The sequence below is a fragment of the Neoarius graeffei genome, chromosome 8 (genome assembly GCF_027579695.1).
Source record: "Neoarius graeffei isolate fNeoGra1 chromosome 8, fNeoGra1.pri, whole genome shotgun sequence".
In the NCBI taxonomy this organism is placed as follows: Eukaryota; Metazoa; Chordata; class Actinopteri; order Siluriformes; family Ariidae; genus Neoarius; species Neoarius graeffei.
In genome coordinates, this window is record NC_083576.1 from 52,189,428 (window position 1) to 52,216,915 (window position 27,488).

Genomic DNA, 27,488 nt, shown 5'->3' on the forward strand with positions numbered 1-27,488 from the left:
CTATAATTGTTCCATTGAATATGTATTATAATAATAATGGCTTTTTTCATGGCATATCAGATATTCCATTCAGCTACTCGTCTCGGCTCTTTCGATATCATGCTAACTGAATGGAATATATCTGATATACCATGAAAAAAGCCAGCCAATGTTATTTAAATATTACTCTTATTATTCTATTCAGGTTGATTTTGTGCCCTTGTGAATATTTTGTTCATTTCAGGATCTCTGCTTTTAGGCACCGCCTAAATATCTATATTACTTAATTGCCTCAGTAAATACTTTTGTGGCATAGCCTACATCTAAAGTTTTTTTTTTTTTTTTTTTTTTAAACTTTGTAAGGAATTTATTTAAGCTGCCTTTGCTAATTTATTTCTAGCCTACTCCGAATTATGATAGTGATTGGTGTCTTTTTAGTACTCTGAATTTGTAATATCTCATCTCATCTCATCATCTGTAGCCGCTTTATCCTGTTCTACAGGGTCGCAGGCAAGCTGGAGCCTATCCCAGCTGACTACGGGCGAAAGGCGGGGTACACCCTGGACAAGTCGCCAGGTCATCACAGGGCTGACACATAGACACAGACAACCATTCACACTCGCATTCACACCTACGGTCAATTTAGAGTCACCAGTTAACCTAACCTGCATGTCTTTGGACTGTGGGGAAACCGGAGCACCCGGAGGAAACCCACGCGGACATGGGGAGAACATGCAAACTCCGCACAGAAAGGCCCTCGCCGGCCCCGGGGCTCGAACCCGGACCTTCTTGCTGTGAGGTGACAGCGCTAACCACTACACCACCGTGCCGCCAATTTGTAATATAAGTAAACATAAATAAAATGCAAGTCTTACTTTAGGAAACATTAGCCCATTTTACAAAGTGTTGAACATTACACCGCTCTAGTTTTCTATCCTTCCCCAAATGAGTGCCATCACTCAGTCAAGCAACATGTTAGTCATTGCCAGTATCTGATTACATCATCTTGTCTCCCAGCCCTGTTATGCTGTACAAAGTTATAAAGTGGCATCACTGCTCACTTAAATCGGGTAAAGCGAATTACTTCTTGCCAATCTTTTTGTGCATTTGTAATAAATGTACTTGTTGTTCTCTGCATATGACACATTAAAATTCCCCGACAGCGTCCTGACGTGCCGCATCACTCTTAATTCTCCTCTGTTATGAGATTGAGGGTGTGATGGATGATGTGATCTGCACAGTTGTGAGTCAGCTGTGTGAACAGTGGTGGGCTCTGCACATACACGCTGGGGGACTGCATTACTCGGTGTACTGGGCCTGAAGATACTGCATTCACTAAAGATTTCTCAGTTAGGCAGTCCAGGATTTAATTACAGATGTTGAAGTTCAGGCCCAGCAAGTTCAGTTTAAAGTATTCATCCCCCTTGGTGTTTGTCCTGTTTTGTCGCATTACAAGCTGGAATTAAAATGGATTTTTGGAGGGTTAGCACTGTTTCTGATTTACGCAACATGCCGAACACTTTAAAGGTGCACATTGTTTTATTGTGACACAAACGATAATTAAGATGAAAAAACAAATCTGGAGTGTGCATAGGTATTCAAACCCACTTACCCAAACACCCAAAATGCGTTTTCTTAAGCAATGACTTTTTTTTCTGGCCACGCTTCCATAAAGCCCCAGTCTGTGGAGTGTACGTCTTAAAGTGGTCCTATGGACAGATACTCCCATCTCCGCTGTGGATCTTTGCAGCTCCTTCAGTGTTATCTTTGGTGTCTTTGTTGCATCTCTGATTAATGCCCTCCTTGTCCGGTCTGTGAGTTTTGGTGGGCAGCCTTCTCTTGTCAGGTTTGTAGTGGTGCCTTATTCTTTCCATTTTGCTATAATGGATTTAATGGTGCTCCATGGGATATTCAAAGTTTGAGATATTTTTTATAACCCAACCCTGATCTGTACTTCTCCACAACTTTGTCTCTGACCTAGGGCTGTGCGGTATATCGAATATACTCAATATATCGCCAAAAATTCTGTGTGCGATACATAAAATTATTATATCATAACTATCGAGTATTTTATGGTCATCTTCCGACTTGCATTCGTTTCGTGTTTGTTGTGTTTGTTTAAAACATTTCCCCGTGCTTTTCTCCCTGTCCCTCAGGCAGTAACGTGAGAGGCTGCCTAAGGGTAAAGAAAACAATAACGTCACGCACTCGCCAACCAATCCTGGGCGACATCTCGGTGCTGAAAGGAACTTCCGGGAAGATTTTCTAGTTTCGGTTGTGTTGCCAGATTGGGCGGTTTTAAGTGCGTTTTGGCAGGTTTTGAACATATTTTGGGCTGGAAAACGTCAGCAGTATCTGGCAACACTGCCGGCTGGAAGATTTCCTGGTTCCGGTTTACAGCGCTGACTCAGTTCGTGCAATCGCTGGCGCTGCATAGGCTACCGTGTAAGCTCTGTCAATTTCAGCAACAAATTAAAAATGGAAGCGGACGAATTGGTTTCTAAAAGAACTAGTAAGGGGTCAGTCATCTGGCATTTTTTGGATATCGCGAGGAGGACGTGGAACAGCAAATGCCAGTTTGTAAAGTGTGCAAAAAAAAAAAAACCTGTCATCACGAAAGGCAACAGCCGGAATTATACACTTCTGAGAGGCAGAGCCAGAAAACATTCAGTTCAAAAGTGTGCAAAGAGAAAAATTGTTTTGCAGCTCTCTCTCTCAATCTCTCTCTCTCTATTGTGAATGTTCCAGTGGTTCTCAGTAGTCAGGTTAATAGCTTGGAGATCTATTTTTTTTTAAATAATTTAATGAATGAGCACTTTTCTTATTTAGGCTAAATGTCTTTCTCAGTGTTGAGCTCGCACTTTACTGATTTGAGCTCTGAGCAGCTCTGTATTGTGTTGCCCCTTTGTTGCAATTTAAGATTGTTTTTGCAGTTTGTGCCACATCTTTGTTGAATAAAAATAGTCTTATTTCAATTCAATAGTGATTAATCACGAACATGACAATTTAAAATGTGTTGTTGAAAACCACCTGTAAAGTTAACCAAGAATGTTATTTAATCTGCAGGGATTGTAGTGAAAACAGTAAAGAGTAAAAGTTAGATTTCATGGGGTCCTTTAGAGGAGATTTAAATATATCGAGATGTATATCGTATATCGTGAAATGGAGAAAATGTATCGGGATATTCATTTTTTCCCATATCGCACAGCCCTATTCTGACCTGTTTGGAGGCTCCTTGGTTTTCATGTTGCTTGCTTAGTAGTGCTGCAGAGTCGGAGTCCTTCCAGAACAGGTAGATTTATACAGACATCATGTGACAGATCATGTGACACTTTGATTGCATACAGGTGGATCTTAATCAACTAATTATGTGACTTATGAAGTGAATTGTTTGGACCAGCTCTTATTTAGGGGTTTCATACGAAGGGGGGTGAATACTTATGCACACTCCATATTTCGGGGGGGTTTGTTTGTTTGTTTGTTTCCAATCTTAATTATTGTTTGTCACACAATAAAACAATTTTCACCTTTGAAGTGTTAGGCATGTTGTGTAAATCAAATGGTGCTAACCCTCCAAAATCCATTTTAATTCCAGCTTGTAATGCGACAAAACAGGACAAACACCAAGGGGGATGAATACTTTTGCAAGACATTGTAAGTGTCCTGTTTTTTTTTTTTTTTTTTTTTTATATATAGGTGGGTCAGGGCCAAGGGAATGACAATGGATATGGAATCATCAGTTGAATGGTCAGGGTTCTAGGGAAACTGGAAGGGACTGTATAGTGGGAAATCTGCTGCTTATGTGACCCTACTTTCAAAGCACTTTATGATAACTTGGGCAAGTTGACTGGAATGATTTGTGGTGGCCCTGAAGCTTACTGTACACATCCGACCCCCTTCCTCAGGGTGAGCTTAAATATGTCTGTCTACTAGCTGGTGTACTTTGCCTGAGCATCAACTTTTTTTTTTTTATCAGGAGAAAAGCATTTTCACCTAATCTTAAATGAGAGATGCAGAACCTTTTATTTTTAAATACATTTCTGAGTGGATAGTATCTCCATCCTTGACTCTTGTATGCTGCATAAATGGGAATTTAAAAATATATTTTGAGAGTTAAAATCGACCACAAAGTTGGCCTTCGAGCCGCCCCGCTGAGCCAGCCAGCCCTGAGTGCGTGACGTCACAGCGGTAACCGGTTTTAAGGCCGAGGCCTTTGACAGCTGTAGACCAAAGCCATATAAATAAAAATTTCTGGTGAAAGTAAGAAATCCCGTTACCGACTTGCTCAACTAACACTGATTTGACTTCACTGATTGTGGGTTGACTCTCATTAAAACAGGATAGGTGTTATAACTTATGCAACATACATGTACATGCATGCATTTTCACTGATAAACCGTAAAAGGCTAATTAAATAATCAGATGAACTGAGACAATCACATTCTGAAGCAAATTAAATAATCTTATACCGGTAACTTAAACACACAATACAAGTTACATGTATTAATCTAAACGCAGGTAAACTACGCATTTTTTTGTATCCAGATGAGTCGCAGCTTACCCGTCTGTGTTCTCACTTCTTGAAGGCCGAGCTTGACTGACCTTTCAGTTCTCCGTTCATTCGCTTCTTCCATGTAAGGGTGAGATATTGCTGCTGAGGCAAGCATATCCAGCGGAGAAATCAGACGACCGGTCCACTCATTCTCCATTTTCTCCATACTGAGTACTCCGCCATTACTGCTCGGCTCAGGCAATTACTAAAACCCGGGACGGGACGTCACCGGTTTTAGCAACAACCGCGAGGAGTTCACTGCCCGAGCGATAATATGTCCCGTTCTGTCACGGGTTTTAGTAACAACCCTCGGCTCACACTCCGGGAGAACTGGTGCAACTGAACTTACTTTCCTTTTCTTGTAGTTTTCTTTTACTTTAATTGTTGGTACTGCACCCTCTTTCAATACGGGCTTATAGCCAACGCTCCTTAACAGATCAGAGGTCTCATACGAGTCTTCAGTAAAATGTGCAGAGCAGAGGAGAGACCACTTCGTAGGCGCCCAATGTGCCCGTGAAGTTCTCGCAAAACGCGTCCAAATCTTTGCAGTTTGAACATTCTTGGGCCATGAATGCAACGTAAATCCACCTTCTGTCATGTTGCTGCACCCATCAGCAACACATCTACGTGGCGTGGCGATAAATTAGCTCAAAATGGAGGATCGGAGTTGCAGTCAGCTTTGTGTTTTTAACATAGCGGAAATGGCGATGAGACCGATAGCCTTCCTGCGGCGACGTCACAGACGTCAAGGTCATTCACTTGGACTGCTACCTATATGAATCACTTTAATCATAAAAATTACTATATTAGATGTATTGTTAATGCTTAAAACTTCCTATGCTTTGAGGTCTCAAGGCATTTATAAACAAAAAGTGAGGCCATGGTTCTGCGTATATGCTTTAATGATGGGGTTAGTGTTGTGAGTGGCACACGTCCAACCAATCAGGACCAAAAAGTTCTTATACAGTACCAGTCAAAAGTTTGGACACCGCTTCTAAATCAATGCTTTTGTTTTTATTAATTAAAAGACACGTCATGTCTTAATATCACGATGGATGTCGTTTGTCTTTACTTAGTTGAGCGGTTCTTGACATAATATGGATTACTACAGTTGTGGAATTGGGCTATTTACTGTTTGATCTCAAACGCATTAAGAAGGCAAGAAATTGCACTAATTAACTTTTGACGAGGCACCTGTTAATTGAAAATCGTTCCAGGTGACGACCTCATGAAGCTGGTTAAGATAATGCCAATAGTGTGCAAAGCACCATCAAGGTAAATGGTGGCTACTTTGAAGAATCTAAAATATGAAACTTGTTTTTAAACACCTTTTTTTTTTTTGTTTACCACATAATTCCATATATGTTCCCTATGTTGGGTCATAGTTTTGATGTCTTCAGTTTTGTTCTGCAATGTAGAAAATCGTCAAAATACAGAAAAACCTATGAATGAGTAGGGGTGTCCAAACTTTTGACTGTTACTGTACGTCATTAAAGTTGTCTGGTAGTTGGCAAAAAAAAATCATTCTTTGACATGATGTTCTAGCCTAGTCACGATTCATATTTAGAGGGACCCCTAAAGGGTGGTACTCCTATATATTTAGATTTGGAATTTCAACATCTCGCTTCAGTTAACTAGTGCCATAGTTGGTGTGCAGTCAGGAACTGCTTGCTGGCAGTGGCGATTGCAGAAACCCAGCTGGATGGTGGATCTTTTTAGATGATTCTACTGTCAACAGGAATTGTATGATTATGCAGTAAATAGGAAGCATAACAATACGTTTTTATCCCACTGCAACCCCGCTATAATGAGCTCCTTGGGGGACGTCCAAGTAGTTTGTTTACCGAAAAGTAATACTGAAATGGTGGACCCATTTGTCATACCAAACACTCACTCTTGCACAAAACAAGACCAACTGTGTTTAATTTAGATTTGCACTTAATTCACTTGTATACAGGGTGTTTCAAAAGATGTTATATTATTTGAGATTTAAATATCCCAGAATGATATCAAATTTTTTGAAACGGCCTGTATTTATAAAATAAAGGAAATGAGTCACACTCGCTGTCATATGCTTCCCACATCTTTCTTTTCAGCCCATCATGTTGCATGCAGTTATGGATGAAGTCTCGGAGCTTTCTTTTGCTGTAAAAGTTTAAATTAAATTTTTTTTTTCAGGATGCTACACTACCGTTCAAAAGTTTGGGGTCACCCAGACAATTTTGTGTTTTCCATGAAAAGTCACACTTTTATTTACCACCATAAGTTGTAAAATGAATAGAAAATATAGTCAAGACATTTTTCCGGCCATTTTGAGCATTTAATCGACCCCACAAATGTGATGCTCCAGAAACTCAGGCCCTGTCCACATGGCAATGGATTCAGGTGAATCCGATACAATTGTTTATCGTTTTGGCCTGGCGTCCACACGGCACCGGCGTTTTGGGTGCCCCAAAACGCAATCTTTTGAGAATGGGTTCCAGAGTGGAAAGATCTGGCAACGTTGCTGTTGCGAAGTCGTCTGGATGAGTAGAACGGATTTGTTTACGATGACATCACAACCACATGACTGTGAGTGCTTCACGCCGGGTAGAAGTGTAACGAACTCGATGCGAGTTGTCAACAAATCCTATAACTTGGTTCATGAAACGCGCTTACAAAATATTTTCACTGTGAATATTTATTGTGTAATGGTGCAAAGTGAGAGAGAGAGAATAGCCCTTAGGGCAGAGTCAATCCCGCCAGCAAAAATAGGGAAAAAAAGGAGCGATCTCACCTCTTCAGATGTTGGTTTAAGTCCTACAATACATTCCTCAAAAAGGGCGTAGAACAACAAATTAATCCATCAACGTGTAGCATTCAATTTATTCCGGACCATTAAAGACGCCGCCTTCCGCGTAGAATCATGCGTCATCCTCGCCGCCATATTGGATGGGTCAAAGCGGAGAATAAAGATGCCTCATTCATGTGCTGCGTTTAACTGTACCAACAGGTTTACCGTCCAAACGAGATCACATGGGATTACCTTTCACAGGTGAGACTGGAAAAATACTTTTCATTGTATTTGGTCATTATAATGTAATTTTACGAACAGATTTTTCTGACTTTGTGGCTAATATGAAGTCTTGCGCATAATAGTTTATGCGCATGTGTCCTTACTACTTCTATTGTTCTGGTGTCTCTGAAGGGACCGTCTTACAGCGCCCCTAGAGGTGTGGCATGTGTATTGCATCGTTTTCAGCAAGCATTGCGTTGCCATATGGACCTGATATTTTACTGATCGTTGCCCATTTGGACGCGATATTTTTTTAAATAACATCTCGTTGCCGTTGTCGTGTGGATGTAGCCTCAATCTGCTCAAAGGAAGGTCAGTTTTATAGCTTCTCTAAAGAGCTCAACTGTTTTCAGCTGTGCTAACATGATTGTACAAGGGTTTTCTAATCATCCATTAGCCTTCTGAGGCAATGAGCAAACACATTGTACCATTAGAACACTGGAGTGAGAGTTGCTGGAAATGGGCCTCTATACACCTATGGAGATATTGCACCAAAAACCAGACATTTGCAGCTAGAATAGTCATTTACCACATTAGCAATGTATAGAGTGGATTTCTGATTAGTTTAAAGTGATCTTCATTGAAAAGAACAGTGCTTTTCTTTCAAAAATAAGGACATTTCAAAGTGACCCCAAACTTTTGAACGGTAGTGTATATTCTTTAGGCCGCTTTGTTGCTTTCTCGCCACACTTTAGACAGTCCAAGATATGAAGTTTGTCTTCGGTGTCATGTCCGTGCACAGCAGCATGCGTCAAGCTGCTACTGATGTACACACGCGCAGCACCATTAGGACTAATTACCATGCACCTGTTCTGTGTTAGAGCGCCATCATGGCGCACGCTTATAAGGACTCTCGCTACACACAGACTTTGCGAAGTATACGTGTTGTAGACTTGTCTCATTACCTAGCCTTTTGTCGCACTGTATTGATATTCTGGTCTCTGACTCTGTTTTGGATTTTGCCCTTTGTCTCCACCTTTGCTATCCTGTCTGTGCCTCAGTTGACCATTGCTTGTTTCTCAACTCTGATTTTTGATCACTGATTTGGATCTGTTCGTCACAGTTTATTTATTTATTTTTTTAATAAAACCCTTCCAACGATTACATCCGTCTATCGCCTGCATTTTCTGACAGATGGAGAGTATCTTGCGTTTATGAGTAGCCATGATGAGAGTTTAAGAGATTTTTTTTTTTTAAGTCATTGATCACTGTTCTCGATAATTGTTAGAGATTGACACCGAAGTGAGGGTAGTAAAGTCTTTCTTTTATGGTGTTAGTACGTATTGTTAACTTGACTGTGGATTTGATGACTTATTGTCTGTCTCTGGTGGGAAGAGGAGCACACGGCCAGTGATGTGTGTGTGTGGGTGGGGGGTTTGTTTGTTTGTTTGTTTGTTTGTTCCCTCCCCCTTTTGAAGACTCCGACTCATTGTCACTAAAGGCAGGGGACATGAACTTAGTTTATTATTATGCGAAAGCAGGGTTCCCCCTGAGTTCTGAAAAATATTCACTTTTTTCCTTGAAAAATAAAGTAAAATAAATGTTCACTTTCTTGTAGTCTGGGTTTATTTTATTTTATTCATTTATTTATTTTTTTAAGTTACCAACTTATCAAAGTGGCCATAAAGGGGAACTGAAGTCATTTTCAAACTTGCTTTATTTCTTAATTAACGTGTTATTCAATTACGTTTTTGGTTTTACTAACCTTATGTCGTGACTCCGTATTGGCAACTAATTGCAATTAAATATTATACTTATCGGCCTATTCGTTTTTTTTAGCCGTGTTGAATTTAGTTCCTTTGGTCCACGGCAGGCGTCGCTTATCCGCGCGATCTTCATGAGACTTGTGCGAAACTTCGAAACGTGAAGTGTCAGCCGGGTGTCAGTGCCGCCATTTTGAAAACTGTTTTCCAAACAAAATATTGCACAAAAATGAGTTTAAATGATGATTACTGCCTACTTTTTTCAAACTTTCCTGATTGCTATCAAAACAAACAAAACTTCCAGCTTGATTACATCAGGATTCCAAGGAGGGTGCGCGCGTCTTTTGACAACGTTGGTAGATGTTGGTCACTTTGATTTCCGCTGTACGTTTTACTTCCGTCCTACAACGTCTCGCACAGGTCTCAGCGAATCTCGTTTACGGCCATTGCTTTGACATATGAACTGATTATATTACAGAGTGTATTTCAAACACTCATAACTTGCTATAGCAGTGACAAAATAGCTGTCAGAAATGCATTCCTATATGTAATAAAATGAGAAATTGAATTTTGATAATAAAAAAAATTTGCCTTCGGTTCATGATTCACCTGCGGAAGCGCCAGCAGGCTACACGAGCTTTGTACGGTTTCAGTGCACAGCCTGTGTAGACCAAGCGCTCCCATTTCTCTCTCATTGTCCGGTCTTTTGGGAAACGATGAGTACTAATCCCATCAAGATTGGTGTTGCTACACCCTCCTACGATACATCTGTTAACCATTTTAATAATTACACGATAACGAAGAAATTTGCAGAAAACCACCAGGTCGTTTTCTCATAAACAAACCAGCGCTGACGTAGGATTCAGAGGGAGGCGTCCCGCACGCGACGTCACGAAAATTTTTGATCAAACGTCACTTTTTGAGCCAATTTTTGATCAAAATTGACGACGTTTTCGTTGTCATGACAGTTGTCTGGTTTTGTGCGCCATCACTCACGTGGGTTTGTTGACGTTTAGTCAGCCAGTCTTTGATCGAAGCTATAATGATAATAGACTCGGCCAAACTTTTATGATTAAAATCAGTCGGCTTTGTCCGTCCGGTGGGGGGACAACATCATCGGCAGCCAATGAGATCGCTTGTAAGGAATCGGAAACTTCCGGGATGTTTGACGTTTTCTTTCGATATTTTTCTTGGACGGTTTGAACACGTGATCTTGACGTAGCCAACAGATTACAGTTTGTTTACATCATACCACGCGGACATATTACTGTGACAGAATCAACACAAACATTGGAAAAAAAGGCCGCTTGTTTAACACAAATGTCAGTCAGTATGTAAATGGATCTCTTATTTGCTCTCCTATGTATCTAGTTACTTGTGGGTAGGAAATTTTAACGTATCGGTATAAATCTAAGCGTATCGGCAGGCAGAGCAAGCGCATTGGGCCCGATACGCTAAAACGCTTTGGGGAAAACCATGCATTAAGAAACAAAGCAAGTTTAAAAATGACTTCAGTTCCCCTTTAATACTGGAGAGTTCAAAACACCTGAGCCATGCATTACAGATTCTTATGTTGATTATCTAATCTCCTGTTTTCTTTGGGAAGAAAAACACTTCTCTTTTGGTGCATTTTTAAGTGAGAAGTCATTAACACCTACACAAATTGCCGAAAGGCTGGCTGGTCTAGTAATAATGCAAAATCACTGGATATTGTGGCAGGGTAATATTGTGTAGAACCAATAAAATGGTTATATTGCAGAAGCCTAGTTAACCACCTTATCGGAGTTGTTCCTCTACTCCTGGGGTCATCCTTAAAAAAAAAAATCTGTTTCTTGTCCACCGGGTGAGCAAAAAAATTTTCAGTCGGGAGGGAGGGATTTTTATGGATGGATGGATGGATAAGAAATCGCAATGCTGTGTTTGTGGTTGGTAGAAGAGAGCAACTGGACTTGCTTGAAAAGTCTTGAAGACGTTTCGCCTCTCGTCCGAAAGGCATCATCAGTTCTGTCTGTCTCTGTTCAGTGATGGTCGTTCCAGGCTGACAAAATTGAACGATCCTCTCTGGCTAAGATGTCTGCCAGTTTTCTGGAAGTCCTCTCATACTCCCGCACTAGTCGAAGGGATCTCATCCCAAAGTGTGTAGAAACATATCTGTGAAGATACTCAGTCGTCCAGGTACATAGTAATCTGTGGTTGGTAGAAGAGAGCAACTGGACTTGCTTGAAAAGTCTTGAAGACGTGTCGCCTCTCGTCCGAAAGGCATCATCAGTTCTGTCTGTCTCTGTTCAGTGATGGTCGTTCCAGGCTGACAAAATTGAACGATCCTCTCTGGCTAAGATGTCTGCCAGTTTTCTGGAAGTCCTCTCATACTCCCGCACTAGTCGAAGGGAACTCATCCCAGAGTGTGTAGAAACATATCTGTGAAGATACTCAGTCGTCCAGGTACATAGTAATCTGTGGTTGGTAGAAGAGAGCAACTGGACTTGCTTGAAAAGTCTTGAAGACGTTTCGCCTCTCGTCCGAAAGGCATCATCAGCAAGTCCAGTTGCTCTCTTCTACCAACCACAGATTACTATGTACCTGGACGACTGAGTATCTTCACAGATATGTTTCTACACACTTTGGGATGAGTTCCCTTCGACTAGTGCGGGAGTATGAGAGGACTTCCAGAAAACTGGCAGACATCTTAGCCAGAGAGGATCGTTCAATTTTGTCAGCCTGGAACGACCATCACTGAACAGAGACAGACAGAACTGATGATGCCTTTCGGACGAGAGGCGACACGTCTTCAAGACTTTTCAAGCAAGTCCAGTTGCTCTCTTCTACCAACCACAGATTACTATGTACCTGGACGACTGAGTATCTTCACAGAAATGCTGTGTTTGCTTTTTCTTTTAGTACTTTTTTTATTACAAAAGCAGACACATTTAATAAAATGACAGTTTAATCAACTGAAACTTGTACAAAAACTTTAGCATTTTAAATGCTGACTGCAACATTTGCAAAACTTTTACAAAGGTACTTAAAATGTCCGACACACGGACTTTTTGTAGTTCTAAATCGAGCGTTAGGCCGAGTTCGGATGAAATTACACTATTAAAATGATCACTGAATGATTTGTTTTTCTGAATCTTTACTATTTTGTTGTTCGCTAGAATACCATTTTGCGATTTCACACTTAAGCAAATGTTTGAAAACTCCGGATCTCCTTCCTTCATGGTGGCTGCCATTTTTTTGTGCCACATGGCGCATGCGCAGAGCTGATTCAGTTCAGAGTGCGCGCGCACTCGGCGGAGGCAGTAGTGTGTCGGAGGGAACAGAAGCAGAGATGACGCTTATTTAGTCTCCGGTAAACCAGTCTTCTCTCGTTCAATTACGTGCTGGCAGCAAAAGACACCGTTGGTTGTAAATGAAACCAAACTGAGTGGTTGGAGTGTATTTTCATACACAAATGGAGAAATGTTCGCTGAGTGTGTAATTGTGTAGCCCCACTGCAGACCGTTGTCGTTGTTAATTCATAGCGTGCTCAGCTGCGTGAATGTGTCATGCACCGAAAATAAGAGATTTACAAGCCAGGAACGCCTCATGATGCAATATGCAAGAAAAGAAAGAAGATTTACTGCCATTTTACTTTGTATTTGAGTAAAGTGAATAAATAAATGGTCTGTGGAAAATACATTTAATCCTGGGAACTGCGTGCACAGGAGTTTATTTTGTGTTTACCCCCCCGGCTGGCTACTTATTTGTCATGGCTGGCTAGTGTGAGCCTTAGTGGAAAGCCCTGGGAATGCGGAAATGTCAAGTTCGAGTTTAGATTTACGAACCTGAAAAAAAATGTCGAAAAACCGGCGTTAAAAAAAAATTTTCAACCGCACAAACGGCACTCACCCGGCCGGTGGACCGGAAACAGAACATTTTTTAATAATGGCCCGAGGTCTCAAGATCCAACCACACTGGATCTGTTCTGTAATTGACAGTAATATGCATGTTAGAAAGCTATATTATTAATTTATTTCTCTCTCTCGCTCTCTCTTTCAACAGGAACTATTACTACATCACGATCCTGCGGGATCCGGTGTCGCGTTACCTGAGCGAGTGGCGCCACGTGCAGCGTGGTGCCACATGGAAAGCCTCGCTGCATGTGTGTGATGGCCGGGCACCTACTCTGGCAGAGCTTCCCAGCTGCTATGCAGGTGACGACTGGTCAGGTTGCTCACTCGCCGAGTTCATGGCGTGCCCCTACAACTTGGCCAACAATCGGCAGACTCGCATGCTGGCTGATCTGAGCCTCGTGGGCTGCTACAACGCATCAGTCATGAGTGAGCAGCAGCGGGGCGCCGTGTTGCTAGAAAGTGCCAAGCGCAACCTCAGACGCATGGCTTTCTTTGGCCTGACTGAGTACCAACGCAAGACGCAGTACTTGTTTGAGCAGACATTCCGCCTGGCCTTCATCGCACCCTTCACACAGCTCAACGGCACACGTGCAGCCAGCGTCGACGTGGCACCCGAGACACAGCAGCTTATCCGTGAACTCAACGCTTGGGACATGGAGCTGTACGAGTACGCACGCGACCTCTTCCTGCAGCGTTTCCAGTATGCACGGCAGAAGGAGCGACGTCAGGCTCGCCAACGACGCCAACAAGAGAGGCGTAGGCTACGTGCCAAGATGCCATTCTGGACAGGGGGGAAGGATATTAAGCCCACTAAAACCCCACCACAAACCGAGCAGTTCTTAGCCACCAGGCGTACTGAGCCAAAACAGGACGAGACGGGGAAAATGCTGGAAGATGATGCTGGAGTGGACTTGGATCCATGGTGGGAGGCGGAGGATGATGAGAATGAAACCATAGAGGACTATTTGAACAATGTGGAGCAGTGGTGATGACCCAGTGGGCATTGGGGGGGGGAAAAATGGGTGGAATTGCTCACCTTCCTAGATTCTCCACTAGGTTACCAAGCAATGCATTGTCTACTCATTCAACCCCAGAACACTAATTTTATGTTCTAGATTAGCACATGGAAAAAAGTGTGTGTGTGTTTTGTGTCTGATAGACGCAAGTAGGTGCTGACTGAGTTTTGCTGGTGTCTGCCTTGTTTTTTTTTTTTTAAAAACAAAATCCATGTGCACTGCAATCATCCCTATGTACCCGTGTACCTTAAGGTCCTTAACAGAATTTTATGTTAAAAATGCTATTGAATCAAAGAAGTTTGTTTCTTTCTGGTTGCTTTTTTTTTTTTTTTTTTTTAACTTTCACTACGACATTTGATTGTAGGTGGCGGTGTGATATTTTCTAGCATTCTTACTGTACTGATTATGTAGCCTCCGGCTTAAATTTAAAATCTTGTAGCAAATCGCGTTATTTGTAATTCCTTAACATAAGCTATATTACAAATTGTATAAACAAATAAATGTGTGAATATGCTGGTAATCAAATGCAATTTGTTGCTACTCAAATAAATTTTGATATTAATTGGTAGCTTTGGTATGTGGACACTGAAATTTGAGTTTCATATTTTTGGTTTGTGGCTGAATTAATGGAGTTTAAATAGCCGTGTTGAACTTCTCTAGACGATTTTGCTCAAGAGTAGCAATTCCCGAACACTCATTTCCTAGTACCGTAAAGGTAAGTAAGGATCGTGCTTGTTTGATCTACTTACAAATGTTAGTCACAAAGGGCAATATTTTCATGTTTTTTTGCTGGGCTTTAAAGAATATAAATAGAAAAAGGTGCGAACTAAAAAATGTATCGTGAACAGGAGTACTCCAAATGTGGGTACAGTATGGATTATGCTAAGGGTTCTGGACCCAAGGGAACAAAAAAAAAAAAGAATGAAATATGTTTATAATATAATCACCAATGGTTGAGTGCTGTGCTGTTTACATGTGGCTTCTGGAGTTTTACTTCAAAATCACGTCACTCACCTTCGATTCATTGAGCCTTAATTAGTATTAAGGCTGAGACACAGCCATCAGGGCGGCACGGTGGTGTAGTGGTTGGCACTGTCGCCTCACAGCAAGAAGGTCCTGGGTTTGAGGCCAGCGAGGACCTTTCCGTGTGGAGTTTGCATGCTCTCCCCGTGTCTGCGTGGGTTTCCTCCGGGTGCTCTGGTTTCCACCAAAGACATGTAGGTTAGGCTAATTGGTGGCTCTAAATTGACTAAAATGTCAGTGACTTGTCCAGGGTGTACCCCGCCTCTCGCCCATAGTCAGCTGGGATAGGCTCTAGCTTGCCTGCGACCCTGTAGGACAGGATAAGCGGCTACAGGTAATGGATGGATGGATGAATGGACACAGCCATCATCCGTGATGTATCGTTTGCAGTCGAGTCAACTCTTTGATCTGGTTCTTTCAGGTGAATCATAGGAACCGATTTGCATCTCAGAAGAATTGTAATAGAAACCTTTGTCACATGTACAGTGAGATTCATCCTCTGCATTTAACCCATCTGAAGCAGTGAACACACGCACACAGAGCAGTGGGCAGCCACATACAGCGCCTGGGAAGCAGTCAGGGGTCAGGTACCTCACTCAAGGGCACTTCAGCCCAAGTTAACACTGCATGTCTTTGGACTGTGGGGGAAACCGGAGCACCCGGAGGAAACCCACGTGGACACGGGGAGAACATGCAAACTCCGCACAGAAAGGCCCTCGCCGGCCACTGGGCTCGAACCCGGACCTTCTTTCTGTGAGGCGCCAGCGCTAACCACTACACCACCGTGCCGCTTTTCCAGTGAATCTTACCAACACTATAGATCAGTCAGAATGGTTATATTTTTGTTGGCTGGTTTTAAGTAGATTTTTAATGTAATGACAACTAATTTTAGTCAGTTGTTAATCGAGCCGAGCCGATTGCACTGAGTCACTGAAAAGAGAAAACGGTTATATTCTTTAGCCTACCTGCACTTCTTTTTATCAACAATAGATGGCGCCAAAGTGTCAGGTGGGAAAAAATGAAATAAGAGTGGACATGTTTGCAGAAAGAAAGCTAAGCTGCTAATTTATTAGACTTTGGCGTCTTAGTAAAATAAAACCGTCAAAATATCAGTATGCTTTAGAAGTGAATGATTGATGTAAAATTGATTTTATATGAAGAGCTCTTTTCCAAAATGCGATAAACGCCAAATTTAAAATGTTAGGGTTTTTTATATAATTTATTTGATTTTATCAAAATTGTATGATGAAAGTCCCTGATATTATATATCTACAGCATGTTCTCTTGTTTTAAAAAGAGAAAGACAGAAAAAAAGAATGGATTTATAGCATTTTGAAAAAAGAGTGAGTGGATTTATAGCGTTTTGAAAAGAGTGAGTGGATTCATAGCGTTCTGAAAAAAGTGTGAGTGGATTTATAGCGTTTTGAAAAAAGAGTGAGTGGATTTATAACGTTTTGAAAAAAGAGTGAGTGGATTTATAACGTTTTGAAAAAAGAGTGAGTGGATTTATAGCGTTTTGAAAAAAGAGTGAGTGGATTTATAGGGTTCTGAAAAAAGAGTGAGTGGATTTATAGCGTTTTGAAAAAAGAGTGAGTGGATTTATAGGGTTCTGAAAAAAGAGTGAGTGGATTTATAGCGTTCTGAAAAAAGTGTGAGTGGATTTATAGCGTTCTGAAAAAAGTGTGAGTGGATTTATAGCGTTTTGAAAAAAGTGTGAGTGGATTTATAGCGTTTTGAAAAAAGAGTGAGTGGATTTATAACGTTTTGAAAAGAGTGAGTGGATTTATAACGTTTTGAAAAGAGTGAGTGGATTTATAACGTTCTGAAAAGAGTGAGTGGATTTATAGCGTTTTGAAAAAAGAGTGAGTGGATTTATAGCGTTTTGAAAAGAGTGAGTGGATTTATAGCGTTCTGAAAAAAGTGTGAGTGGATTTATAGCGTTCTGAAAAAAGTGTGAGTGGATTTATAGCGTTTTGAAAAAAGAGTGGATTTATAACGTTTTGAAAAAAGAGTGAGTGGATTTATAACGTTTTGAAAAAAGAGTGAGTGGATTTATAACGTTTTGAAAAGAGTGAGTGGATTTATAGCGTTCTGAAAAAAGTGTGAGTGGATTTATAGCGTTTTGAAAAAAGTGAGTGGATTTATAGGGTTCTGAAAAAAGAGTGAGTGGATTTATAGCGTTCTGAAAAAAGTGTGAGTGGATTTATAGCGTTCTGAAAAAAGTGAGTGGATTTATAGCGTTTTGAAAAAAGAGTGAGTGGATTTATAACGTTTTGAAAAAAGAGTGAGTGGATTTATAGCGTTTTGAAAAAAGAGTGAGTGGATTTATAGGGTTCTGAAAAAAGAGTGAGTGGATTTATAGCGTTCTGAAAAAAGTGTGAGTGGATTTATAGCGTTCTGAAAAAAGTGAGTGGATTTATAGCGTTTTGAAAAAAGAGTGAGTGGATTTATAACGTTTTGAAAAAAGAGTGAGTGGATTTATAGCGTTTTGAAAAAAGAGTGAGTGGATTTATAGCGTTCTGAAAAAAGTGTGAGTGGATTTATAGCGTTCTGAAAAAAGTGTGAGTGGATTTATAGCGTTTTGAAAAAAGTGTGAGTGGATTTATAGCGTTTTGAAAAAAGAGTGAGTGGATTTATAACGTTTTGAAAAGAGTGAGTGGATTTATAACGTTTTGAAAAGAGTGAGTGGATTTATAACGTTTTGAAGAGTGAGTGGATTTATAACGTTTTGAAAAGAGTGAGTGGATTTATAACGTTTTGAAAAGAGTGAGTGGATTTATAACGTTTTGAAAAGAGTGAGTGGATTTATAACGTTTTGAAAAGAGTGAGTGGATTTATAACGTTTTGAAAAGAGTGAGTGGATTTATAACGTTCTGAAAAAAGTGTGAGTGGATTTATAGCGTTTTGAAAAGAGTGAGTGGATTTATAGCGTTTTGAAAAGAGTGAGTGGATTTATAGCGTTTTGAAAAAAGAGTGAGTGGATTTATAGCGTTTTGAAAAAAGAGTGAGTGGATTTATAGCGTTTTGAAAAAAGAGTGAGTGGATTTATAGCGTTTTGAAAAAAGAGTGAGTGGATTTATAGCGTTTTGAAGAAAGAGTGAGTGGATTTATAACGTTTTGAAAAAAGAGTGAGTGGATTTATAACGTTTTGAAAAAAGAGTGAGTGGATTTATAGCGTTTTGAAAAAAGTGTGAGTGGATTCATAACGTTTTTAAAAGTGTGAGTGGATTTATAGCGTTTTGAAAAAAGAGTGAGTGGATTTATAACGTTTTGAAAAAAGAGTGAGTGGATTTACAACGTTTTTAAAAGTGTGAGTGGATTTATAGCGTTTTGAAAAAAGAGTGAGTGGATTTATAGCGTTTTGAAAAAAGTGTGAGTGGATTCATAACGTTTTTAAAAGTGTGAGTGGATTTATAGCGTTTTGAAAAAAGAGTGAGTGGATTTATAGCGTTTTGAAAAAAGAGTGAGTGGATTTATAGCGTTTTGAAAAAAGAGTGAGTGGATTTATAGCGTTTTGAAAAAAGTGTGAGTGGATTTATAGCGTTTTGAAAAAAGTGTGAGTGGATTTATAGCATTTTGAAAAAAGAGTGAGTGGATTTATAACGTTTTGAAAAGAGTGAGTGGATTTATAACGTTTTGAAAAAAGAGTGAGTGGATTTATAGCGTTTTGAAAAAAGTGTGAGTGGATTTATAGCGTTTTGAAAAAAGTGTGAGTGGATTTATAGCGTTTTGAAAAGTGTGTGGATTTATAACGTTTTGAAAAAAGAGTGAGTGGATTTACAACGTTTTGAAAAAAGAGTGAGTGGATTTACAACGTTTTGAAAAAAGAGTGAGTGGATTTACAACGTTTTGAAAAAAGAGTGAGTGGATTTACAACGTTTTGAAAAAAGAGTGAGTGGATTTACAACGTTTTGAAAAAAGAGTGAGTGGATTTACAACGTTTTGAAAAAAGAGTGAGTGGATTTACAACGTTTTGAAAAAAGAGTGAGTGGATTTACAACGTTTTGAAAAAAGAGTGAGTGGATTTACAACGTTTTGAAAAAAGAGTGAGTGGATTTACAACGTTTTGAAAAAAGAGTGAGTGGATTTACAACGTTTTGAAAAAAGAGTGAGTGGATTTACAACGTTTTGAAAAAAGAGTGAGTGGATTTATAGCGTTTTGAAAAAAGTGTGAGTGGATTTATAACGTTTTGAAAAGAGTGAGTGGATTTATAGCGTTCTGAAAAAAGTGTGAGTGGATTTATAGCGTTTTGAAAAAAGTGTGAGTGGATTTACAACGTTTTGAAAAAAGAGTGAGTGGATTTATAACGTTTTGAAAAAAGTGAGTGGATTTATAGCGTTTTGAAAAAAGTGTGAGTGGATTTATAGCGTTTTGAAAAAAGAGTGAGTGGATTTATAACGTTTTGAAAAGAGTGAGTGGATTTATAACGTTTTGAAAAAAGAGTGAGTGGATTTATAACATTTTGAAAAAAGTGTGAGTGGATTTATAACGTTTTGAAAAGAGTGAGTGGATTTATAACGTTTTGAAAAGAGTGAGTGGATTTATAACGTTCTGAAAAAAGTGTGAGTGGATTTATAGCGTTTTGAAAAGAGTGAGTGGATTTATAGCGTTTTGAAAAAAAGTGTGAGTGGATTCATAACGTTTTTAAAAGAGTGAGTGGATTTATAGCGTTTTGAAAAAAGAGTGAGTGGATTTATAGCGTTTTGAAAAAAGTGTGAGTGGATTTATAGCGTTTTGAAAAAAGTGTGAGTGGATTTATAGCGTTTTGAAAAAAGTGTGAGTGGATTTATAACGTTTTGAAAAGAGTGAGTGGATTTATAGCGTTTTGAAAAAAGAGTGAGTGGATTTATAGCGTTTTGAAGAAAGAGTGAGTGGATTTATAACGTTTTGAAAAAAGAGTGAGTGGATTTATAGCGTTTTGAAAAAAGTGAGTGGATTCATAGCGTTTTGAAAAAAGAGTGAGTGGATTTACAACGTTTTGAAAAAAGAGTGAGTGGATTTACAACGTTTTGAAAAAAGAGTGAGTGGATTTACAACGTTTTGAAAAAAGAGTGAGTGGATTTACAACGTTTTGAAAAAAGAGTGAGTGGATTTACAACGTTTTGAAAAAAGAGTGAGTGGATTTACAACGTTTTGAAAAAAGAGTGAGTGGATTTACAACGTTTTGAAAAAAGAGTGAGTGGATTTACAACGTTTTGAAAAAAGAGTGAGTGGATTTATAGCGTTTTGAAAAAAGTGTGAGTGGATTTATAACGTTTTGAAAAGAGTGAGTGGATTTATAGCGTTCTGAAAAAAGAGTGAGTGGATTTACAACGTTCTGAAAAAAGAGTGAGTGGATTTACAACGTTTTGAAAAAAGAGTGAGTGGATTTACAACGTTTTGAAAAAAGAGTGAGTGGATTTACAACGTTTTGAAAAAAGAGTGAGTGGATTTACAACGTTTTGAAAAAAGAGTGAGTGGATTTACAACGTTTTGAAAAAAGAGTGAGTGGATTTACAACGTTTTGAAAAAAGAGTGAGTGGATTTACAACGTTTTGAAAAAAGAGTGAGTGGATTTATAGCGTTTTGAAAAAAGTGTGAGTGGATTTATAACGTTTTGAAAAGAGTGAGTGGATTTATAGCGTTTTGAAAAAAGTGTGAGTGGATTTACAACGTTTTGAAAAAAGAGTGAGTGGATTTATAACGTTTTGAAAAAAGTGAGTGGATTTATAGCGTTTTGAAAAAAGTGTGAGTGGATTTATAGCGTTTTGAAAAAAAGTGAGTGGATTTATAGCGTTTTGAAAAAAGTGTGAGTGGATTTATAGCGTTTTGAAAAGTGTGTGGATTTATAACGTTTTGAAAAAAAGAGTGAGTGGATTTACAACGTTTTGAAAAAAGAGTGAGTGGATTTACAACGTTTTGAAAAAAGAGTGAGTGGATTTATAACGTTTTGAAAAAAGAGTGAGTGGATTTATAGCGTTTTGAAAAAAGAGTGAGTGGATTTATAACGTTTTGAAAAAAGTGTGAGTGGATTTATAACGTTTTGAAAAGAGTGAGTGGATTTATAACGTTTTGAAAAGAGTGAGTGGATTTATAACGTTCTGAAAAAAGTGTGAGTGGATTTATAGCGTTTTGAAAAGAGTGAGTGGATTTATAGCGTTTTGAAAAAAGTGTGAGTGGATTTATAGCGTTTTGAAAAGTGTGTGGATTTATAACGTTTTGAAAAAAGAGTGAGTGGATTTACAACGTTTTGAAAAAAGAGTGAGTGGATTTACAACGTTTTGAAAAAAGAGTGAGTGGATTTACAACGTTTTGAAAAAAGAGTGAGTGGATTTACAACGTTTTGAAAAAAGAGTGAGTGGATTTATAGCGTTTTGAAAAAAGTGTGAGTGGATTTATAACGTTTTGAAAAGAGTGAGTGGATTTATAGCGTTCTGAAAAAAGTGTGAGTGGATTTATAGCGTTTTGAAAAAAGTGTGAGTGGATTTACAACGTTTTGAAAAAAGAGTGAGTGGATTTATAACGTTTTGAAAAAAGTGAGTGGATTTATAGCGTTTTGAAAAAAGTGTGAGTGGATTTATAGCGTTTTGAAAAAAAGTGAGTGGATTTATAGCGTTTTGAAAAAAGTGTGAGTGGATTTATAGCGTTTTGAAAAGTGTGTGGATTTATAACGTTTTGAAAAAAAGAGTGAGTGGATTTACAACGTTTTGAAAAAAGAGTGAGTGGATTTACAACGTTTTGAAAAAAGAGTGAGTGGATTTACAACGTTTTGAAAAAAGAGTGAGTGGATTTATAACGTTTTGAAAAAAGAGTGAGTGGATTTATAGCGTTTTGAAAAAAGAGTGAGTGGATTTATAACGTTTTGAAAAAAGTGTGAGTGGATTTATAACGTTTTGAAAAGAGTGAGTGGATTTATAACGTTTTGAAAAGAGTGAGTGGATTTATAACGTTCTGAAAAAAGTGTGAGTGGATTTATAGCGTTTTGAAAAGAGTGAGTGGATTTATAGCGTTTTGAAAAAAAGTGTGAGTGGATTCATAACGTTTTTAAAAGAGTGAGTGGATTTATAGCGTTTTGAAAAAAGTGTGAGTGGATTTATAGCGTTTTGAAAAAAGTGTGAGTGGATTTATAGCGTTTTGAAAAAAGAGTGAGTGGATTTACAACGTTTTGAAAAAAGAGTGAGTGGATTTATAGCGTTTTGAAAAAAGTGTGAGTGGATTTATAACGTTTTGAAAAGAGTGAGTGGATTTATAGCGTTCTGAAAAAAGAGTGAGTGGATTTACAACGTTTTGAAAAAAGAGTGAGTGGATTTACAACGTTTTGAAAAAAGAGTGAGTGGATTTACAACGTTTTGAAAAAAGAGTGAGTGGATTTACAACGTTTTGAAAAAAGAGTGAGTGGATTTACAACGTTTTGAAAAAAGAGTGAGTGGATTTACAACGTTTTGAAAAAAGAGTGAGTGGATTTACAACGTTTTGAAAAAAGAGTGAGTGGATTTATAGCGTTTTGAAAAAAGTGTGAGTGGATTTATAACGTTTTGAAAAGAGTGAGTGGATTTATAGCGTTTTGAAAAAAGTGTGAGTGGATTTACAACGTTTTGAAAAAAGAGTGAGTGGATTTATAACGTTTTGAAAAAAGTGAGTGGATTTATAGCGTTTTGAAAAAAGTGTGAGTGGATTTATAGCGTTTTGAAAAAAAGTGAGTGGATTTATAGCGTTTTGAAAAAAGTGTGAGTGGATTTATAGCGTTTTGAAAAGTGTGTGGATTTATAACGTTTTGAAAAAAAGAGTGAGTGGATTTACAACGTTTTGAAAAAAGAGTGAGTGGATTTACAACGTTTTGAAAAAAGAGTGAGTGGATTTATAGCGTTTTGAAAAGAGTGAGTGGATTTATAACGTTTTGAAAAAAGTGTGAGTGGATTTATAACGTTTTGAAAAGAGTGAGTGGATTTATAGCGTTCTGAAAAAAGTGTGAGTGGATTTATAGCGTTTTGAAAAAGTGTGAGTGGATTTATAGCGTTTTGAAAAAAAGTGAGTGGATTTATAGGGTTCTGAAAAAAGAGTGAGTGGATTTATAGGGTTCTGAAAAAAGAGTGAGTGGATTTATAGCGTTCTGAAAAAAGTGTGAGTGGATTTATAGCGTTCTGAAAAAAGTGTGAGTGGATTTATAGCGTTTTGAAAAGAGTGAGTGGATTTATAACGTTTTGAAAAGAGTGAGTGGATTTATAGCGTTCTGAAAAAAGTGTGAGTGGATTTATAGCGTTTTGAAAAAAGAGTGAGTGGATTTATAGGGTTCTGAAAAAAGAGTGAGTGGATTTATAGCGTTTTGAAAAAAGAGTGAGTGGATTTATAGCGTTTTGAAAAAAGTGTGAGTGGATTTATAACGTTTTGAAAAAAGAGTGAGTGGATTTATAACGTTTTGAAAAAAGAGTGAGTGGATTTATAACGTTTTGAAAAAAGAGTGAGTGGATTTATAGCATTTTGAAAAAAGTGTGAGTGGATTCATAACGTTTTTAAAAGTGTGAGTGGATTTATAACGTTTTGAAAAAAGAGTGAGTGGATTTATAACGTTTTGAAAAGAGTGAGTGGATTTATAGCGTTCTGAAAAAAGTGTGAGTGGATTTATAGCGTTTTGAAAAAAGAGTGAGTGGATTTATAGGGTTCTGAAAAAAGAGTGAGTGGATTTATAGCGTTCTGAAAAAAGTGAGTGGATTTATAGCGTTTTGAAAAGTGTGTGGATTTATAGCATTTTGAAAAGTGTGTGGATTTATAACGTTTTGAAAAAAGAGTGAGTGGATTTATAACGTTTTGAAAAAAGAGTGAGTGGATTTATAACGTTTTGAAAAAAGAGTGAGTGGATTTATAACGTTTTGAAAAAAGAGTGAGTGGATTTATAACGTTTTGAAAAAAGAGTGAGTGGATTTATAGCGTTTTGAAAAAAGTGTGAGTGGATTTATAGCGTTTTGAAAAAAGTGTGAGTGGATTTATAGCGTTTTGAAAAAAGTGTGAGTGGATTTATAGCGTTTTGAAAAAAGTGTGAGTGGATTTATAACTGTGGCAGCGGGGGCGTGGTCAAGCGCCGGTCTGTGACAGGAGGGCGGAGTCAGGGAAGGTAAGTGGCAGAATCACGACACCTGAGAGCAATTAACCCGTGTTTGTGTGTCTTCCCAGTGACCGCGCCCTATATCAGAAGGGAGAGCGGAAGGAGCGCACCCTTGCACGAGACCAGAGGCGTTGCCAGGATGTCATGCTTGGGTGGGCATTTGGTTTATTTGGGGGGGCAACAAATTACATTTCTTATTGTAGTGTATGTATGTGTGTATAAGTCCCCCATTTTCGTGATCAGACGTGTTTCCCATGATTAATAGCGCATTCAGACGGGTATGAGCAAATTAATAGGACAAAGATTTCCTAAATGATAGTTGCTGGTGATTGGTTGAAGCAAAGTGGATAAAATAACATAATGGTGGGAAATCTGCACTGCTTGGAAGAGGTTTTGTTTATTGCTCTTGTGACATTTGCTACTTTTTATCATCATCGTCCTCACCATCATCATCTGCTTGACCCCAGGGAGTTGGGTAGCCCCACTGGGCTCTGAATCTGCTACAAATCCAGTAATGCAATTTGAACTACAAGATGTTTTGATTGAACTAGGTTTTGATTCCAGTAATTATCACCTACTAATGCTTCCAATTTCACAAATGGCCATTTTTAGTTCTTTACAAGAACAAAAATCTTTTGAAACTCTATTTTGTGTAATAATTTGGAACAGTCCATTTTTAGTTTTTTTTTTTATTTAAAAAAAATACAGTTAGCTTTGGAAGGTTTGTTCAAAAACAGTTGATTTGTACACTGACGGTTGATGACTTGAAAATTAGGACGATTGTCATTTCTATTGACTCTTCAGGAAAACCAGTGAAAAAAGTCATTTGCATAATAATTTGGAATGTAGTGCAAGTTGAGATCCATACTCACACAAACATTCAGAGGGTCAAACATGAAAAAAACAGACACATGAAAAAAAGGTTGGGCTTCATTATGCACCATATCTGCATCTAGTGATAAAAGGAAAGGACCTGTCATTACATGGACTTGTGTGATTAATAGAAGCAATGGAACATTTTTATATCAATATTTTTTCCTTTTTTTATGAATACAAACAGAACTTATAGGCTGCAATATAGGTGTATTAAAGAACTATACCTACTAGAGAACAAGAATAGTGGAAAATTGCTCTCAGTCTAGTTAGATAAGTGATCAGCTTCTAGTGTATAACCTGGAATATCTACAGTATTAGTCTGCGGTTAGATTTGGAAAATTCTAAAACAAATTCATTCATATCCAAATTCTTTATTTGTTTTTCATATGCCAGAATGACTAAATGTGTCTTCCTTGAATGCAGCATTGTTCTTCGGAGAGGTGTGAGAATGCGAGTCAGAGTAGAAAAAGAGCTTTCACATGCAGCTGATGACACACCAATGATGAGTATCGGAGGAAGTGCTGGGCACGGGGGGTGAGGGTGTCTGCTTTTTAATGAGAAACCTATGCATGACTATCAGAAGGGAAAGTAAGCAATGTATTACTGTTAACTATTAACTCGGAATCTACAGTACTGCCGTACGCACTGACTTTGCTACTACCGCATGTGCGTAGAGCGAGCACGCACGCAGCTTTTTTTTATATATAGGGTGGGCAGGGCACCCCCCCCTCCCCTTTCGAAATGGCCAATGAGAAAGCAGTAGAGTGCAAAATGGATTTAAAGGAGAACACAAGACGCCACCTCCGAGCAAAATCGCGCATATTGTGATGATATTCACAGGCGTTTTTCATAGGATGGGCAACCAATTTATCAGGGTGGGCAAGGCTTATCTCAGGGTGGGCACTGCCCACCCCTGCCCCCCCGTAGACACGCCCCTGGACAAGACGCTGATGTGTGTCTCTCTGTGCGTCTGACACATAGTGCTAAAACTGAAAAGTGTGGCAATAAAAGCTTTGTTTCACCTGATCTCTGTCCTGCCGTCCTCTGTGCTCCACCCACCCACAGGGAAAATACCACAGTGGTGCCGAAACCCGGGACAGTGGAGCACCAAACCAGCAGCCCCATGGAATCCTCCCCGTTCGCCGATCTGGTCCACACCCCCGCCACGGCTCAGCAAAGCCAGCACCAGGCGCTCGTCACGCTCCAAAAGGAGCAGGAGCGGCGCTTCGAAGCCCTGGTGCTGGCCCAGCAGGAAGATCGCGAGGCGTTCCAGCATCTCCTCGCGTCGGCGGGGTCCACCAGCGCTCCGGCCGCGGGCCCGTCTCCCCTCACTGTCACCAAGATGGGCCCGCAGGACGACCCTGAGGCGTTCATCACGTTGTTTGAACAGGTCGCCGAAGCCTCGGGGTGGCCGATGGAGCAGCGCGCGGCGCGCCTCCTCCCCCTGCTCACGGGAGAGGCACAGCTGGCCGCGCTACAGCTCCCCGCCGACCGCCGGCTGGTCTACGCGGACCTCCGCCGGGCCGTCCTCCAGCGCGTGGGGCGCACACCGGAGCAACAGCGCCAGCGCTTCCGCGCGCTGCGACTGGAGGAAGTCAGCCGGCCGTTCGCGTTCGGCCAGCAGCTCCGGGACGCCTGCTGGTGGTGGCTGAGGGCCAACAATCGCGACGCCGAGGGAATCGTCGACCAGGTGGTACTGGAACAGTTCATCGCCCGCTTACCAGCCGGAACCGTGGAGTGGGTCCAGTGCCACCACCCGGCGTCGCTGGATCAGGCAGTCGAGCTGGCGGAGGATCATCTGGTGGCTGTCCCGGCGGCAGGACAGCAGATGGCATCGTCTCTCCTCTTGTTTCTCTCTCTCTCTCTCTCTCCTCCTGTGTCCCGTCCTCGCCCCATTCCCCCACCGCGGAGGCGGGGGCCGGCACCACCCCAGCCGGCCCGCCGCACCCGCGGTGCCCTCCCGTTTCTCCCTTCTGTGTCTGTCTCTCCCCCACCTCAGGTGAGTGAGCCCCAGATCACCGGTGCAGAGGGAAAGCCCAGGCCGGTTTGCTGGTGCTGCGGGGAGCCGGGCCACCTTCAACAGCAGTGCACAGCAATGGAAGTGGGCGCGGTGGTTCAGATCCCCGACGCGCCAGAGGCCGGAGCGTATCGCATACCGGTGAGTATCCAAGGGGCTACGTATCAGGCGTTGGTGGATTCTGGTTGTAATCAGACCTCAATTCGCCAAAGCCTGGTTCAAAACGAGGCATTGGGGGGAGCACAAGGGGTGAAGGTGTTGTGTGTGCACGGGGATGTTCACAGCTACCCTTTG

The 27,488-nt window shown here is 40.1% G+C and overlaps 1 protein-coding gene across 1 annotated transcript in view; it reads left to right on the top strand.

Moving 5' to 3' along the window:
- Positions 1-14,718, top strand: part of hs6st2 (heparan sulfate 6-O-sulfotransferase 2) — a 58,244-nt gene extending 43,526 nt beyond the window's left edge. The window contains exon 2 of the mRNA XM_060927820.1: positions 13,331-14,718. Coding sequence (XP_060783803.1) covers positions 13,331-14,171 — 841 coding nt within the window. The 3' untranslated portion in view covers positions 14,172-14,718. The remainder of the gene's footprint in view (positions 1-13,330) is intronic.
- Positions 14,719-27,488: the final 12,770 nt, after the last annotated feature.